Raw genomic sequence first — 14,495 nt, forward strand, 5'->3', positions numbered from 1 at the left:
GCACCTACCTGTGAGTCAGTCTGAGACCTGTGGGTGCTAGCGACTGCCCAGGGAGGTAGAGGTTGGTAGAATACACCCTGCTCTGACAGGGGAAGGAGTCCTCAAGGTCTGGCCTGGCCAGGAAGACAGGTCTGGCGTAGGGACTTTGCAGAGTGGAGGTTCTGTGTCAGGAGAAGGGCTGACCTTGCCTGTGTTTCCACAAGGGAAGCAGATGGTTTGGGAAAATCCAATTTAGAAGGACAGAAATTGAATTAGTTTTCCAGGGGTCTGATGGCCAAGACTTGAGTGGGGACAATTGCATTATCTGCCAGGACTCGCCAAGCCAGCACGGGGAAGGCTGGGGGTGGCCGCACCCGCCACGGCCCCGGTCACTGCGGCCTGCAGAGTGAGGGTTAGAAGAGAGCAGCTTCCGGGAGGACTTCTCATATGGACAACCCTGTCACGGGACTTCTCCTTTGTCCTCAGACCCGTTCGGCAGCTTAGACGGAACTAATGGCTGACCTGTTTCCACAACTGGAGCCATACTACCTGTCTTCAAATGCTTGAATGGAGAAGGGGTCCGAGGCCACAGTGAACTGTGGCTTGTCTAGCAAAATATACCCAACGTACAACATTCCATTTCCACCATTTTAAACCGTAGCCCTGTTTCTCTTCCTACTTATTTATTCATTTATTTATTTATTTATCTATCTATCTATCTATCTATCTATCTATCTATCTATCTATCTATCTATCTATCTATGGTTTTTTGAGACAGGGTTTCTCTGTGTAGCTTTGGTGCCTTTCCCTGAACTCACTCTGTAGCCCAGGCTGGCCTCGAACTCACAGAGATCCGCCTGACTCTGCCTCCCGAGTGCTGGGATTAAAGACGTGTGCCACCACCGCCCGGCACTAGCCCTGTTTCTTTACACCTCCCCAGACTTCGTTATCCCAAACAGCATCTCCGGACTCATTAACAGTAACTCCCGGGCCAGCAAGATGGCCGGCGGCGCGGTGGGTAAAAGGCGCTGGCCACTGAGCCTGAGGACTTGAATTCAGCCCCTGGAACCCACATGGTGGGAAGAGAAGTAACTCTCACAAGTCGTCCTTGGGACTCCACATATGCATGAACTGTGGCATGAATTCCCCCTCCCTGGCTAAATATAAACATATGCAATTAAAAAGTAACAACCCGCCCTCTAGTTATTTCCTGTTTTCCTCTCCCTAGCTGAGTTCCCTCTGATCTACTTTCTGTCTACTTTGTGCCTGGCTTATGTCACATACCATAGTGTCTTCAGGGCACATTCACATTGCTGCGCCACACTTCACTTCTTTCTTTCTGCCTCAGTCTCCTGAATGCAGAGATTACAGGGATGTTTCCCCATACAACACATTTTAAAAAATGTGTATTGGTGTTTGGTTGACAGTATGTCTGTGCGCCACGTGCATGCCTGGCACAGAAGAGGTGCATCCTATCCTCTGGAAATAGAGTCATAGATGGCGGCGGCGGTGGCGGCGGTGGCGGCGGGCAGTCATAGGGGGCTGGACTTGAACCTGGGTCCTCTTGAAGAGTGGCCAGTGCTCTTAACCACTGAGCCATCTCTCCAGCCACTACTCTCTTTTCTTTCTTTCTTTCTTTCTTTCTTTCTTTCTTTCTTTCTTTCTTTCTTTCTTTCTTTCTTTCTTTCTTTCTTTCTTTCTTTCTTTCTTTCTGTTTTTTTTTTTTTTTGAGACAGGGTTTCTCTGTTTAGCTTTGCGCCTTTCCTGGAACTCACTCTGTAGCCCAGGCTGGCCTCGAACTCACAGAGATCCACCTGCCTCTGCTTCCGGAGTGCTGGGATTAAAGACGTGCGCCACCACCGCCCAGCCTCTTTTCTTGTTTTTAAGAATGTTAAAAAGAATCTAAACCAAATAAGGAGTAGATAATGACGGTGTTTCCTACGCGCCGTTCCTCACCTCTCTGCACTGCCTGTGGACCAGACTGTGCATGGTCGAAGCTGGAGCCACTGCCTATACTGTGGGGCTCTGTGACCTCTCCATCTGATTATGCTGAAGTACACCTCCCAGAATTCCCCGCCCTGGTACTTCTGGTTCATCGAGGAATGAAGTAGCAGATTCCCTGGGGCCTACATTCTGTCCCTACTCCCCCTGGCCATACCTCATATCAGCTCAGCTTGCTCAGTCCTCTTGCAGAGGATCCAGCCCAGGCAGGACTCTCCTGGGTCAGAGACAGTTGCCTGTCCCTGGGCACCAGCGGGAGCTTATGGTTCCAGCTGGTTCCTGTGCCCCCCTTGACATCCATCAGTCTCCTCGACTAGCTCCAGGGACCGTGCAGAGACAGATTTCCTGTGATGAAGCCACACATAGGAGTATCTTAGAGTGGTTCTGTTCCTTTGACTACATCCTGATGGATGTGTACTTCCTCAGCCTTTCAACCAACAGCTCTTCGTAGATAAGACTACTGAGCACTGGCTGGGCTTAGTGCTGGAGGCTAAACAGTGAGTATAGAACAGACTCATGAGACCCTAAGACACCACCCACTGCTGAGTTGGAGACTCATCCCAAAATTGTGTGACATCAGATCAAAATCTCTCAATCTGTCGGGCCTCAATTTCTTCACTAGTAGGCGAGAACGAGACCCACCTTCCAATCTGCTTCTCGTTTAGTGTCGTTAGAATCCAATGCAGCTGGAAGAGCTGGATGCAGTGTTGTACAAGGACAGTCTCAGCACATGGGAGGCATGGGGGCTTCCTGGAACCCCAGGCCAGGCGGAGCTACAGAGAGAATTCCTGCCCAGCCTGGACTAGAGATTTCATTTCACGTATTGATTTACTTGGTTTTTCCAGACAGGGTTCCCCTGTGTAGTTTTGGGGCCTGTCCTGGAACTCACTCTGTAGACCAGGCTGGCCGCCAACTCACAGAGATCCACCTGCCTCTGCCTCCTGAGTTCTGGGATTAAAGGTGTGCGCCACCACCACCCAACCAAGGACTACAGATTAAAAGAAAAAAAAAAAAAAAGCTGAAAATACCTCCAAACTAAGAAGCTCCAAAAAACGAATTTAAAGAAAGCAATACCCCAAGCAGTCCTAGACATTGTTATAATCTTTTATTATGTATCAAATTGTCTTCAATATAACTTACAACCTGATTAAATCTGATAGATACTTTTATCTATTTAAAGGCAAAAAAGTTCTCTTTATGTACAATATCTTCTGTCTAGAGTCTGGCAAATATAGTACCTTTCATTGCAGGATTTTCGCTTAACATAACAAGCAAAAATAAACAACCAAAAAAAAAAATCAAATTGAACCCCCAGATCCCCTCGACTACAAATGTCAATGATGAACAGAGCATTAAAAAGACAAACACAGAATAACTTGTTTAGAAATGCGTAATGAACACTACTGTTAGTGGCAATAATCCCAACAGCCCGACAGTGTTGAGGGGCCGTTGTTCCTGCTCGGGGTCGGGGCAGACTCTAGACCATTTCTCGGCTCCTGCGGATGGCACAGCACAGGATCATGCTGAAAATCATGCCGAAGATCTGCAAAGACAGGAAGGGTGAAAGGGGAAGAGCGTCACTCAGGCCAAGACAAGAGACCAGGGCAATGAGGTCCAGGAAGGGCTCTGATGCGGGAGGGATGCAGGCAGGATAACAGGAAGGACAGCCGACTTGGACCCCACCAGCCAGCCGCTGAGCTACACAGCCTGAACCATTTCCTCAGAGAACATTCAGCTTTTTTTTTAATTTATTTTTTTTCAAGACAGGGTTTCTCTGTGTAGCTTTGCGCCTTTCCTGGAACTCACTTGGTAGCCCAAGCTGGCCTCAAACTCACAGAGATCCACCTGCCTCTGCCTCCCAGGTGCTGGGATTAAAGGCGTGCACCACCACCGCCCGGCTGAACATTCAGCTCTAATGCTCAGTTCAGCATCTCCAACACAATATGCAGAGGAGGACACACGCCACCCTCTTTCCTTTCTGCGGTGCTGGGAATGCAACCCAGGGCTTTGCCCCTTTAACCAAGTGCTCAACCTCTGAGCCACAGTCTCAGAGCTCCTACCTCTTAGTAGTAAAAAGGAAACGCTGATAGCACCCACCTGGCCAGGACAGCCAGGGCTGCATTAGCTGCCGACCCCACAGCACTCCAGACAGTGCCTGGGCAGGGCTTAGGAAGAGCGAATCTCCCGTGGACCCCGCCCCCCCACTTACCATCACCACGGCAATGCCGATGCCCACTGCTCCAATGATATGGAACTTGCTGTTGAAGACCTCATTGATGGCTTCTGGGCAGCTCTGAGGGAGGCACACAAGACACAGGTCACAAACAGTTTTGACTTTGAGAAGACTTCAGAGCAGGGGGAGGCTTGAGGTCTTTCTTTCCTTCCTTTTACTTTTACAGGTGAGTATTTCGTCTGCGTGTGTGTGTGTGTGTGTGTGTGTGTGTGTGTGTGTGTGTGTGTGTGCACCAGGTCTGTTCCTGTGTCTGTGGAGCTCAGAAGTGGGCACGGGATCCCCCTGGACTGGAGTTACAGATGGTTCTGAGACGCAATGCTGGGGATGGAACCTGGGTCCTCCGGAAGAGCACCAAATGCTTTTACCACGGAGTCAACTCTCTCGGCACCCCGCCTCCCGCCCCCTTCTTTCTCTACTTGGCGGTACTGGGGATGAAACCTGGAGCTTCACCCACCAGGCGAGTATTCCGCCACTCAGAGAGCCCCCTCTGGGGTCTCTTCCCACATGGCTGGAGAATCACCTATTATTCTGCTTCTGGATTAAGGAAGACTGGCCCACCAGGACCTGTTTCTACAGCGTTAGAAGCAGGCTTCCCCTCCCTAGAGTATGCTTGCTTTAAGGCTTGGGACTCGGGTAGCAGTTGAGGGATTCCAGGTGCTGGAGGACCTTGCTGTATCTCTGATCTGGACTTTGTCTTGCTGCCTCTTGAGGAAAGAAGCCCCAGGGAAGAATGTTACTAAATTCACCCTTGCCTTTGCAGGGATTTGCCTAAACAGTAGGGATGGGTGCCGGAAGTTTGCACTAACTTTACCTTAACCTGGATGGCTTCAAAACCTTGCTTCTTGGGGCAGGTGTCTGAGATAAACTGTTCCACGACGCCCAGCATGCCACAGCAGTCCAGCTGAAGAGAGAAAGCAGGGGTGAGGATGAGCGGGGGAGGGGGGGTGGGGGGTGGGGGGTGGGGATAATTAAAAGAGGCATGCCACAGCAGTCCAACTGAAGAAAGCAAGCAGGGGTGAGGATGAGGGGGGGGGGTGCGGGGTGTGTGCGCACGCGATAATTAAAAGAGGCATGCCAGCCCGGTACAGAAACACCAGGGTGTGGCTCTGTAGGGGTGTAGCCGAAGGGTCAGTGGTTTCCAGAGGTTGACCTACTGCCATATGGATGGCTTTGAGTGTTTCCCGCTGGGGCTCATCCTTGGTCTTCAGCTTTTGGTAGGTGTCCTTGTAAAATTCCTGGACTTCCTTAATCACCTGCGAGGGACAAACGAATCAGTAGTAGAGATGAGTTTCTAGAAAACGTCTTCGCAGATCTCTTCCAGTGTTCAGTTAACCCGCCACCTGTGCCATCTCTCTCAGCGTCACCCCTGCTTCAGCCTCCAGAGCGCGCGCCCGGGTGACAGGAGTTGACCATGGTGCTTGGCTAAGTTTCTTCTGAGGTGGTGGTGTGGTACCGGGGATCCCCAGGCCCTAGCTTTCCTTAAAATCTTTTATCAGTTGGACGGTGTTTTGAAAACAGGGATCCTGCCTCAAGTGTCCATGTTCTTTTCCTCTGTCACCAGAGGAGTGTTAGGTGCCCCGCCTTCAAATACTGCACTAGTCTGTGCCAGCCTGGCCTAGAATTCCTTAGAGCTCACATAGAACCTCAAGCTCAGGCGTGCTCAGCCCAGCAGTCCCCCACTCCCATTTTCCCCCCAAACCCCTGTATTATTCAAGGTCCAAATTCCCTTCTCTACAAACCAAAAGAGACCCCTCTGTCCAGCCTCACCTTTTAAATCCCAAGGTACTTGTTCTAAGCAGCCTTTCTAGGGGGTGGGAAGAGCTGCTTAGCCGTGATTGGCAGATACACAGATGGGTGCATCTATACAATGGCTTCCAAAATGAATAGTTCTTGAATGTTTACTGTGCGGTACCCACACAGGGCAGGCTAAGCTCCACGTCCCCAGCCCTGAGGAGTGCCTGTCCTGCTCCCACGTGGAGACCACACTGGACAAAGGGGTGTGTTCTGTGGAAAGCCCAAGCGAGTGACTAGCCTGGGCCCTTCCATCTTCACCAGCCCCCTTCCCAGCTCCGAGACTCCAATCCCTGCAGGACCCAAGAGTTCTTCTGGGAAACTCTTACCTCATCCTTGTGGGTGTAGCCCCAGACGGCTGCAGCTATCTCAATGGCGAATATCACCAAGAGGAATCCGAAGAACTAGAAGACATATGGGCCGCGGTGAGAAGGTTCCAGCAAGTCCGTCAGAAGCCCAAAGGGGTGGAGAACGGGCAGCGTGTAGGTGCCCAAATCAACAGGCAGGGAGGGGGTGACAGGAAAAGCAGAGAGTCCCTCGGCACTCTGGGGGGAAATGTGGGCTCGGCCCACTCTCAGCTGGTATTTGAAGGGTGTTAGTTAGGACCCTGGCAGCAGTATAACACCACTGCCTGGGGCCGTGGGCAAGGTGGTGGAAGCCAGGCAGATGCTGCTGGGGCTGAAGTGAGGACACAGGGGAGGCCGAGCAGAGCCCAGCTGTCTGGGCGCCTTCTTCACCCCACCCCCTCTACCTGTCCTCTGCACTGGGTCTGGTGACATCTGGGGAAAGGAAGAGGATTAAGGTGAAGACTGACTTGCTCCTGGGAGTAGAGAAGAGTACTCACCAATCCCAGCATGCACTGGGACTCTTGCACAGCTCCACAGCAGCCCAGGAAACCCACCAGCATCATGAGGGCCCCAGCTCCAATCAGGATGTACACTCCTGGGGGGGGGGGGATAAGGACACAGGTTTGGAAACATCAATTTGGAGACCCAGGCCTCTTCCTCGGTGAGCCTCCATGTTTATTGCCTCCACTCCTGGGAAAGAGGCCCCTTTCTTAACCAAACAGCACTCTCCACCTCTGTTCCTGGTTCCTCTCTCCTCTCTCTTCCCCAGAACTCTGCTCCGTCATGTCTATACTCTACCTTATCCTTTGTTTCCCTAGAAGGGGTCCAAGGACAGGAACCCTCAGATTCTACTTAGGACACAACTCTGGTTCAGTCAGCTATGTTCCTTCCCGTTAGCTTCCCACTTGAGCTAATTAACTCAGACCCCTCAAACTAGGGCTAACTGCCTGGGACTTGAGAACATGAGTCCCCTTAGAAATCCCTTCTGCACGCTGCCAGGCACATAATAGGCAAGTGTCCATGATGGAAATGCTGTTTCTTGTTCTAGTGCAAAGGACATGTATGTGGGTATCAAATCAGAAGATCCTTGTCTTAGCCTCAACACTGCTGCTAACTGCCGAGTGACCTTTACTTAAGACGTGTTTCTTAGGGCTGGAGAGATGGTTCAGTGGTTAAGAGTACTTGTTGCTTAAGGACCAGAGATCGGACCCCAGTACTCAAGTTGGGCAGGTCACAAATGCCTGTAACTTCAGCACTCAGGATCTGATGTCCTCTCTTGGCCTTTGCAGGCCACCTCGTACTGCGCGCGCGTGTGCGCGCGCACGCGCACACACACACACACACACACACACACACACACACACACACACCAGTCTTACATGCCAAGAAGAAATGGTACGGTTGGAAGTAAGTTATTTAGATTAAGGGTGAACGGATTTATCATGCTGGGGGACCGTGAGTAGCCACCCCTAAGTCTTCAGTGTGAGTGGCTAATGGGGAGAAGGGGTAGGAGAGGGCAACGAGTCTTTAACTCTCATCCACACGCAGAGGATGCAAAGCCCTGCATCTGGGACCACAGTGGAGGTGTATACATGTAGCCACAGCCCTGGCTGCATTTATTCCAGCTCATCCTGGTTGTGCCCATGGAGTCCATCATACCGTGACACTCCCAAGGAACCGTATAGCTGCTGAGCAGGGACTGCTCCTGTGAAGCCCACTCTGTCCCAAGTCCTCTGGGAAAGCCAAGAGAGGCTGTAGTGCCTCCCATAATTAAAGAAGAACATATACATATACACAAATTTTAAAAATGTATTTTAAAGTTACGTGTGTGTGTGTGTGTGTGTGTGTGTGTGTGTGTGTGTGTGTGTGTGTCTCGGTGTCTGTGCTCATACATGCAGTTGTCCTTGAGCTAGAGTTACAGGCAGTTGTTAAGTCACCTAACATAGGTTCGGGGAATCGAACTTGGGTCCTCTGAAGAGCAGTGTGCACTCTTTACCCACCGGGCCACTTCTTCAGCCCCAATACCTCCCATCTTGCTACCCATGTTCTAGCCAACCTTGGGAGGGCTACTGTGACATGTCAAGAGCCTCAGCTCTAAAGCCCAGAATGCTTGGTTTTCATTGAAGGCCAGTTTTGTAATCCCAGAGAAATTTATTCAGAAAAAAATTATTTTATATTTATTCTATAAAATTACACACACACACACACACACACACACACACACACACACATATATATATATACATATTATATATATTATTTTGAGACAGAGTCTCTTCATGTAGTTCTGGCTGGCCTGGGACTCCATGTAGAACAGGCTGGCCTTGAACTCATAGAGATCCACTTGCTTCTGCCTCCTGAGTATTGGGTTTAAAGGTGTACTGGACCAGTCAGGTGTGCTGGCACAGTATTATTCTTTTGTGTGTGTGTGGGGGGGGGGTTGTTTTTTCGAGATATGATCTCCATATGTGGCTCTGGCTGTCCTGGAACTCTCGCTGTAGACCAGATTGGCCTGGAACTCACAGAGATCCACCTGCCTCTGTCTCTGTGCTGAGACTAAAGGTGTGCACCATCATGCCCGGCTAACACACGTTTAATCCCAGTACATGGAGGCAGAGGCAGACAGATCTCTGCATTCCAGGTCAGCTTGGTCTACAGAGTGAGTTCCAGGACAGCACGGGCTATGTAGCTGGGGTTGGGGAAAGGCGAGTTCCAGGCTCAGTGAGACCCTATCTGAGGGCGATGAACACAGAGGAAGACACCGGCTTTCTCTTTTGGCCTCCACGTGTCCACCCGTGAATTTAAAAGAAGTGGGGTGGTTGGGACTTGGGATGGTGGCATGTTTACTGTATGTGAGGCACTGGGTTCCACTTGTAGTACCACAAGAGGGGTATGGCAACAGTGCTGGCTCCTGGAACTGTGAGGATGTAGTCCATACGTGCATAGGAAGGGTCAGCGGTTATTAAGCTCAATGATGTAAGGACTTGGTAACCACTGCAAAAACATGTGGTGACTTTTACGTCCTTGATCCTCTCTCCCTATGCCCCCACTGGAGCCCGAGAGACTTCTTCAAATAGGGGCTGAAAACGAGAGGGAGAGATAGGATGCTTTCTCACAACACAGAGCACGCTCCATGACAAGAACTTTGGGCAGATGCCACAGTGACTTCACTGGCCCCCATCTGCAGCACCCGGCGTAGGGCTGGACTCTGCAAGCAGGAGACTGTGGGACTGGCCTGCAGCTGATGCTCAGAGGCAGCACAGAGCAGAGCACACACAGTGGCCATTTGTGCCTCTCTCGCCCCCTCCCATCTGCCGTGACGTGAAGTCACGTGGGGTTGCTGGCAAACCCCATGGGGGATGAATATGGGTATTGTTTCTGTGCATGCTTGGCCTAGACCGAGCAAGGGGACAGATGCAGCTTGTCCTCAAGTCATCTTCCTAGCCAGTCAAACGCAATGGGGCCTGAACTTGGGAGGCAGTGCAGTCCCGTGCGCGGCCCCTGGGGAGGGGTGCCAGCTGCCAAAGGGATGCCACCGAGTGAGTGAGGCAGTCGTCCAGTCCTGATTTCTGACTGTCACATCAGGGCAAGACAATGAAGGATGAGGTCACTCCTTTGAGCTGCAGAGCAAGGGCTGAATAAATGGGGGGTGGCATTAAGAGATCAAAAGGATTTGTGAGCACATGAAATAGAATCAAGTGCAAAGAGACAGATGCACCTTTCTGAGTCCACACCCCAGTACGGGAGCTTGGACCCCCTGGAAAAGCCAGGGCAGTTGTGGTAGCGGTGACTCGAAGAGGAGACAGCATTTCTCATGTAGAGAGAGAGAGAGAGTGCTCCCTGAACGGGCCTCTCGGTTCACATGACAGATCCACCCCGGAAAGATTTTAAACGAAAGGGTCTGTTGGCTTTGAATCTTGCTCCTACAGCTGCAGCTCTGGAGCGTCTGCTGGCCTCCTCTAGTCGGGAGAAAAGACGGCAACCCTTGAAGCAGCCTTTAAGCTAGAGAGTGGCCCATCTGGAACGAGGGCTCCCAACCCTTGTGAGTCATGGACCCAGTGTGAGCCTTGGCTTGTGTCCACTCCTCACCGTGGTTCTGCAGGGCCAGAGCTCAAGCCTTCAGGGCTTCCTGAAGGCCAGGCCAGCGCTCACCTCGGAGCTCCACCCCAGCACTTGGCTTATTTTATTTTATTTAAAAAAAAAAAAAAGAACTGTCCACTGCTTCCTTTCGGGAAAGCTGCTCACAGCCCCACACCCCACACTTGTTAGCAAGGGCTGGCAGTGATAAATGACAAAGTGTTCCCTTTTGTAAAACAAGTGAATGTTAGCTTTCTGTCTGACTCATGGAAAAATTTGTTTGTCAGAGGGCCTTCTCCAGGATCTCCGCGCTAACTTGCTTAAGGGCTGTTTATTGTACTCCCCCCCCTCCTTGGTGTCCTTTGCACAGGAATTAGGGTGTTGTGTCTTACCTGTGTAGTGGGCCCTGGCTCAGGCTAGGGAGGACACAGCAGCCTCCCCTGAAGGCCTCAAATCCGCCTCATAAGCATTTCCCTTTGCCCACTTGTGTGGAAGAAAAGCCAGTCTTCCAGGCTTATCCACACTTGCTTAAAGTCATTATCCCCAAATAACTGGCCCCAGTCCGCTCTCCCACCCCCAGCTCACTGCTTTCTTCCCTCCCATGGCCGGTTCCTCTCCACTCAGAACAGCCTCATCCCTATTCCGTGTGGCCGAGCACGCTAACTCAGAGAGGTGTGGGTATGCACGCCATGCTGGCTTCAGGCGGGGGAAAACGAGGCAGTGGGCAATCATGGACCAGAGCAGGGAGGCCAGCATTACGAGGACATTTACATCCACAATGTCCCAAGGAGGGGTGGACACTCATGGCCTCCGGCCATGGTTCTAGAAAGACACCATATTAAGAAGAGCTGTGGGTGTGTGGGACCAGAAAGAATGCAGTTCTGTGACATGTTTGACATGTTTGTCAGCCTGGGACAGGGTCCTGCTGACAGGATGAATCTACCAGGGCCTGAACTGGAGAGAAGGCTCATGGGAAGCTATCAGCCGTTCTAAAGTCCTGCGTCTCTGCTTCATTACACACGCTTTTTTGACTGTGCAAGCTGTGGTCTCCCCCCCCCCCCCCGAAACCTGAGAAGGTTTCCTGAAAAGTCAGTTGCATAGTTAGGCTGGCCTGAGGGTGCCCACGTGCGAGGAAGGTTGGCCACCACATGATGTGAGCCTGGGTGTAGCTGGCATCCCTACTTCATGTGCTGGGAGAACTGTGGTCCACACAAAAGGTTCATCTCACAGTCCAATGGGAAAGGGGACACAGAGGACAAAGCCTCCTTGGCCCTTTGCCTGGGGACAACAATTTCAGTTTCCCAAAATGTAATGGTCGTGCAGGCAGGGCCCAGACCTACACACCACTTGGTTCCCTGATGTTTTAGTGGCTTTGACAAACAGCCCATTGTCCCAGAAGCAGAATAAAGTGTTCAAAGCTTAACTTTTAGAAGGGTTGGTGGCACAGGCCTTTAATACCAGCTACTCCAGAGGCTAAGGCAGGAGATTAGATATCAAGGCCACTCTAAGTAGGTTCAAGGGCTGTGTGAACAACTTTGTGAGACCCCGTCTCAAAGTTTTAAGGGAAAAGAGGGCTAGGGCTACAATTCAACGGTAGAGTCTGCATGCTGCAAGCCCCAGGTTCAATCTCCAGAAAGCCCCTACCCCCAAATCAAAAAACCACCCTAAGAACAGGGTCCAGTGCAAAGGGGCTGCGTACTGACAGAGCTGAGGGGCAGTGGATGCCAGGCCCCAGCAGGGGACTGCTGTCTTTTGGGACGTGCTTTGTTGGTTTATTTGTTTTGTTTATCGACAGGGTTTCTCGGTGTAGCCCTGGCTGTCCTGAAACTCACTCTGTGGACCAGGTTGGCCTCAAACTCAGATCCACCCGCCTCTGCCTCCTGAGTGCTGGGATTGAAGGCATGCGCCACCACTGCCCGGTTAGGACTGTGTTTTCAATCATCTTCCGGTCTCTTTGGGGAGGACCACTGAAGACCGCTTTGACCCCATCATAACCTGCAGGGTTAGAATGCTAGGAGGTTCCCAGAGCTGCGCCCCATGCCTCCACTCACGTGGTCACCACTCTTGCCTCCTTGCATGATTTCCTCTCTCTCTCTCTCTCTCTCTCTCTCTCTCTCTCTCTCTCTCTTTCTCTCTCTCTCTCTCTTTCTGAGACAGGGTTTCTCTGTATAGCTTTGCGCCTTTCCTAGAACTCACTTGGTAGCCCAGGCTGGCCTCGAACTCACAGAGATCCGCCTGCCTCTGCCTCCCGAGTGCTGGGATTAAAGGCGTGCGCCGCCACCGCTGTCTCCAGCTAACCGGGGCCACGGGTGCAGAGGCTTTTCTCTTCGCCTCCACTTGTGTGAACTCAAAAGGCTCAGAAAGCCTTACCCTGTCCCTGACAAGGGGGTACGATAGTCACTTCTTACAAGGGGAGCTCCCCGCACAACCTAGCACAGGGAACCCCAGGAGGAGCGGGGTTTATGACCTAAGGATGAGAGCTTGCCCAAGTGCCTGGGCTCTCTAGGTTGTGAGATGGGAGGCATACCCTGTTTCTTGTAGCTTTCAGGGATGGAGCCAGGGAACTACACCAGGAAGAGCTCAGACTCGGGAGCGGTTTCCTCCCAGGTCACCCAGCCACCAGCGAGAACTTCGCTTCCCACATCTAAAAATACACAGAATTAGCCTGAGTCCTGGGTGGTGGAAGAATGAGCAGGTGACCAGGAACAGTCAAAAGGATGGGAGGCTGAGGACTCAGGACTCTCAGAAGACGCACAGGGACTGTGGGGCCCTTGCCCAGGAGATGGGCCTGAAAAGGTACCCACTCCTGCCCGGGAACCTGCCATCCCCAGGGAGTGATCTCACAGCTCCCTTGTGTGCTAGGGCATGGAGTAGGAAGGGTCCCTCGGCATCCTGCTCCCCGCTCCTCTGTGTAGTGTGGCCCTCCACACCCCACCCCCTCCTGCTCTGGCTGTAGCATTCCTGACTCAAAGCTCTGTTGCTAAAACAAGTCCGGGCACTATGGAAACCTGCTCCCTAAAAACTCTGCTTGTAGTTAAAACACACACACACACACACACACACACACACACACACACACACACACACACACACACACGGCCAGACCATAAACCACAGGCGTTCCTTCTCCCACTCTCTTTTTAACAATAGGGTAACACATCCAGCCCTTCCCCACCCCACTGCCAATGAACAACAATAAAAGGCAGGCAATTAGGAGATCTGGACAGAGAGTTCGGGTGCTTTGTGACTTAGAGGCCTCCCTGTTCCCCTACCTGGCCATGTCTGGCCCCAGGGAGGAGGGTAAGGGGGGGGGGAGGGCTGCTTGGAGCCCTGGAGGAGGGCGGGGGTGGGGATGGGGGGCTGGGGTGGGGAGAGGCTGCCTGGAGCCTCAGGCCCTGGTCCCTGCAGCCTGGGAGATGATAACCATGTCAGATGGCTTTCTTGTCTTTTGTAAAAATAACTTTGGTGGGTGGAAAGGAAGTGACAACTCACGCTGGGTCCGATGACTGACAGGGTCACTCTAAAAATAGGGGGTTTCCTACTTCCAGACCAGGCGGAGGGGAGCCGAGGGCCGAGTTTACTCAAGCCGGCCACTGTATGGGATGAGGATGCTCAGGGCCATCTCCTCTTACAGAGGCAGAGGAAGGGGCTGAACGGAGGCAGGAAGGACCAAGCTGCCTCCAGCTCCGGTGATCCCAGCCATATTGGAAGTGGAAAGCCTCCCCTAAGGCAAAAACAGTCTTCACAAAGGGCGGGGTGGCCTCTTGAGTCTCTCCTATAAACCTCCTTTTTCTTTTCTCTCCCTTCCATAGTCTCTCTGTCTCCATCCCTCGCCTCTTTATTTTCTTTCTATCACTTGACTCTTAGCTTCTCTTTTGACCTCCTCCTCAGGGCCTCATGCAAGCTCCTCCACCACAGGCCCCCCTCTACTCCCATTAATCTTCATCTTGACTGTAGACCCAGGAAGCTAGTCTGAGGCGGGGAGGGGAGTCCCTTCTCTCCTGGGCTCTGCAGATCCACGTAGGACAAAGGTTTCTGACTTAAGATCATGACTTAGTTTGGAGACA

The 14,495-nt window shown here is 51.9% G+C and overlaps 1 protein-coding gene across 1 annotated transcript in view; it reads right to left on the reverse strand.

Moving 5' to 3' along the window:
* Nucleotides 1-3,070: 3,070 nt before the first annotated feature.
* Cd9 (CD9 molecule) overlaps nt 3,071-14,495 on the reverse strand; it is a 34,021-nt gene continuing 22,596 nt past the window's right edge. Inside the window, exons 3-8 of the mRNA XM_042274143.2 lie at nt 6,849-6,946; nt 6,334-6,408; nt 5,368-5,466; nt 5,025-5,114; nt 4,190-4,273; nt 3,071-3,523 (exon numbers count right to left, since the gene is read on the reverse strand). Coding sequence (XP_042130077.1) covers nt 3,458-3,523; nt 4,190-4,273; nt 5,025-5,114; nt 5,368-5,466; nt 6,334-6,408; nt 6,849-6,946 — 512 coding nt within the window. The 3' untranslated portion in view covers nt 3,071-3,457. The remainder of the gene's footprint in view (nt 3,524-4,189; nt 4,274-5,024; nt 5,115-5,367; nt 5,467-6,333; nt 6,409-6,848; nt 6,947-14,495) is intronic.

This window comes from Peromyscus maniculatus, chromosome 3 (assembly GCF_049852395.1).
Source record: "Peromyscus maniculatus bairdii isolate BWxNUB_F1_BW_parent chromosome 3, HU_Pman_BW_mat_3.1, whole genome shotgun sequence".
NCBI lineage: Eukaryota > Metazoa > Chordata > Mammalia > Rodentia > Cricetidae > Peromyscus > Peromyscus maniculatus.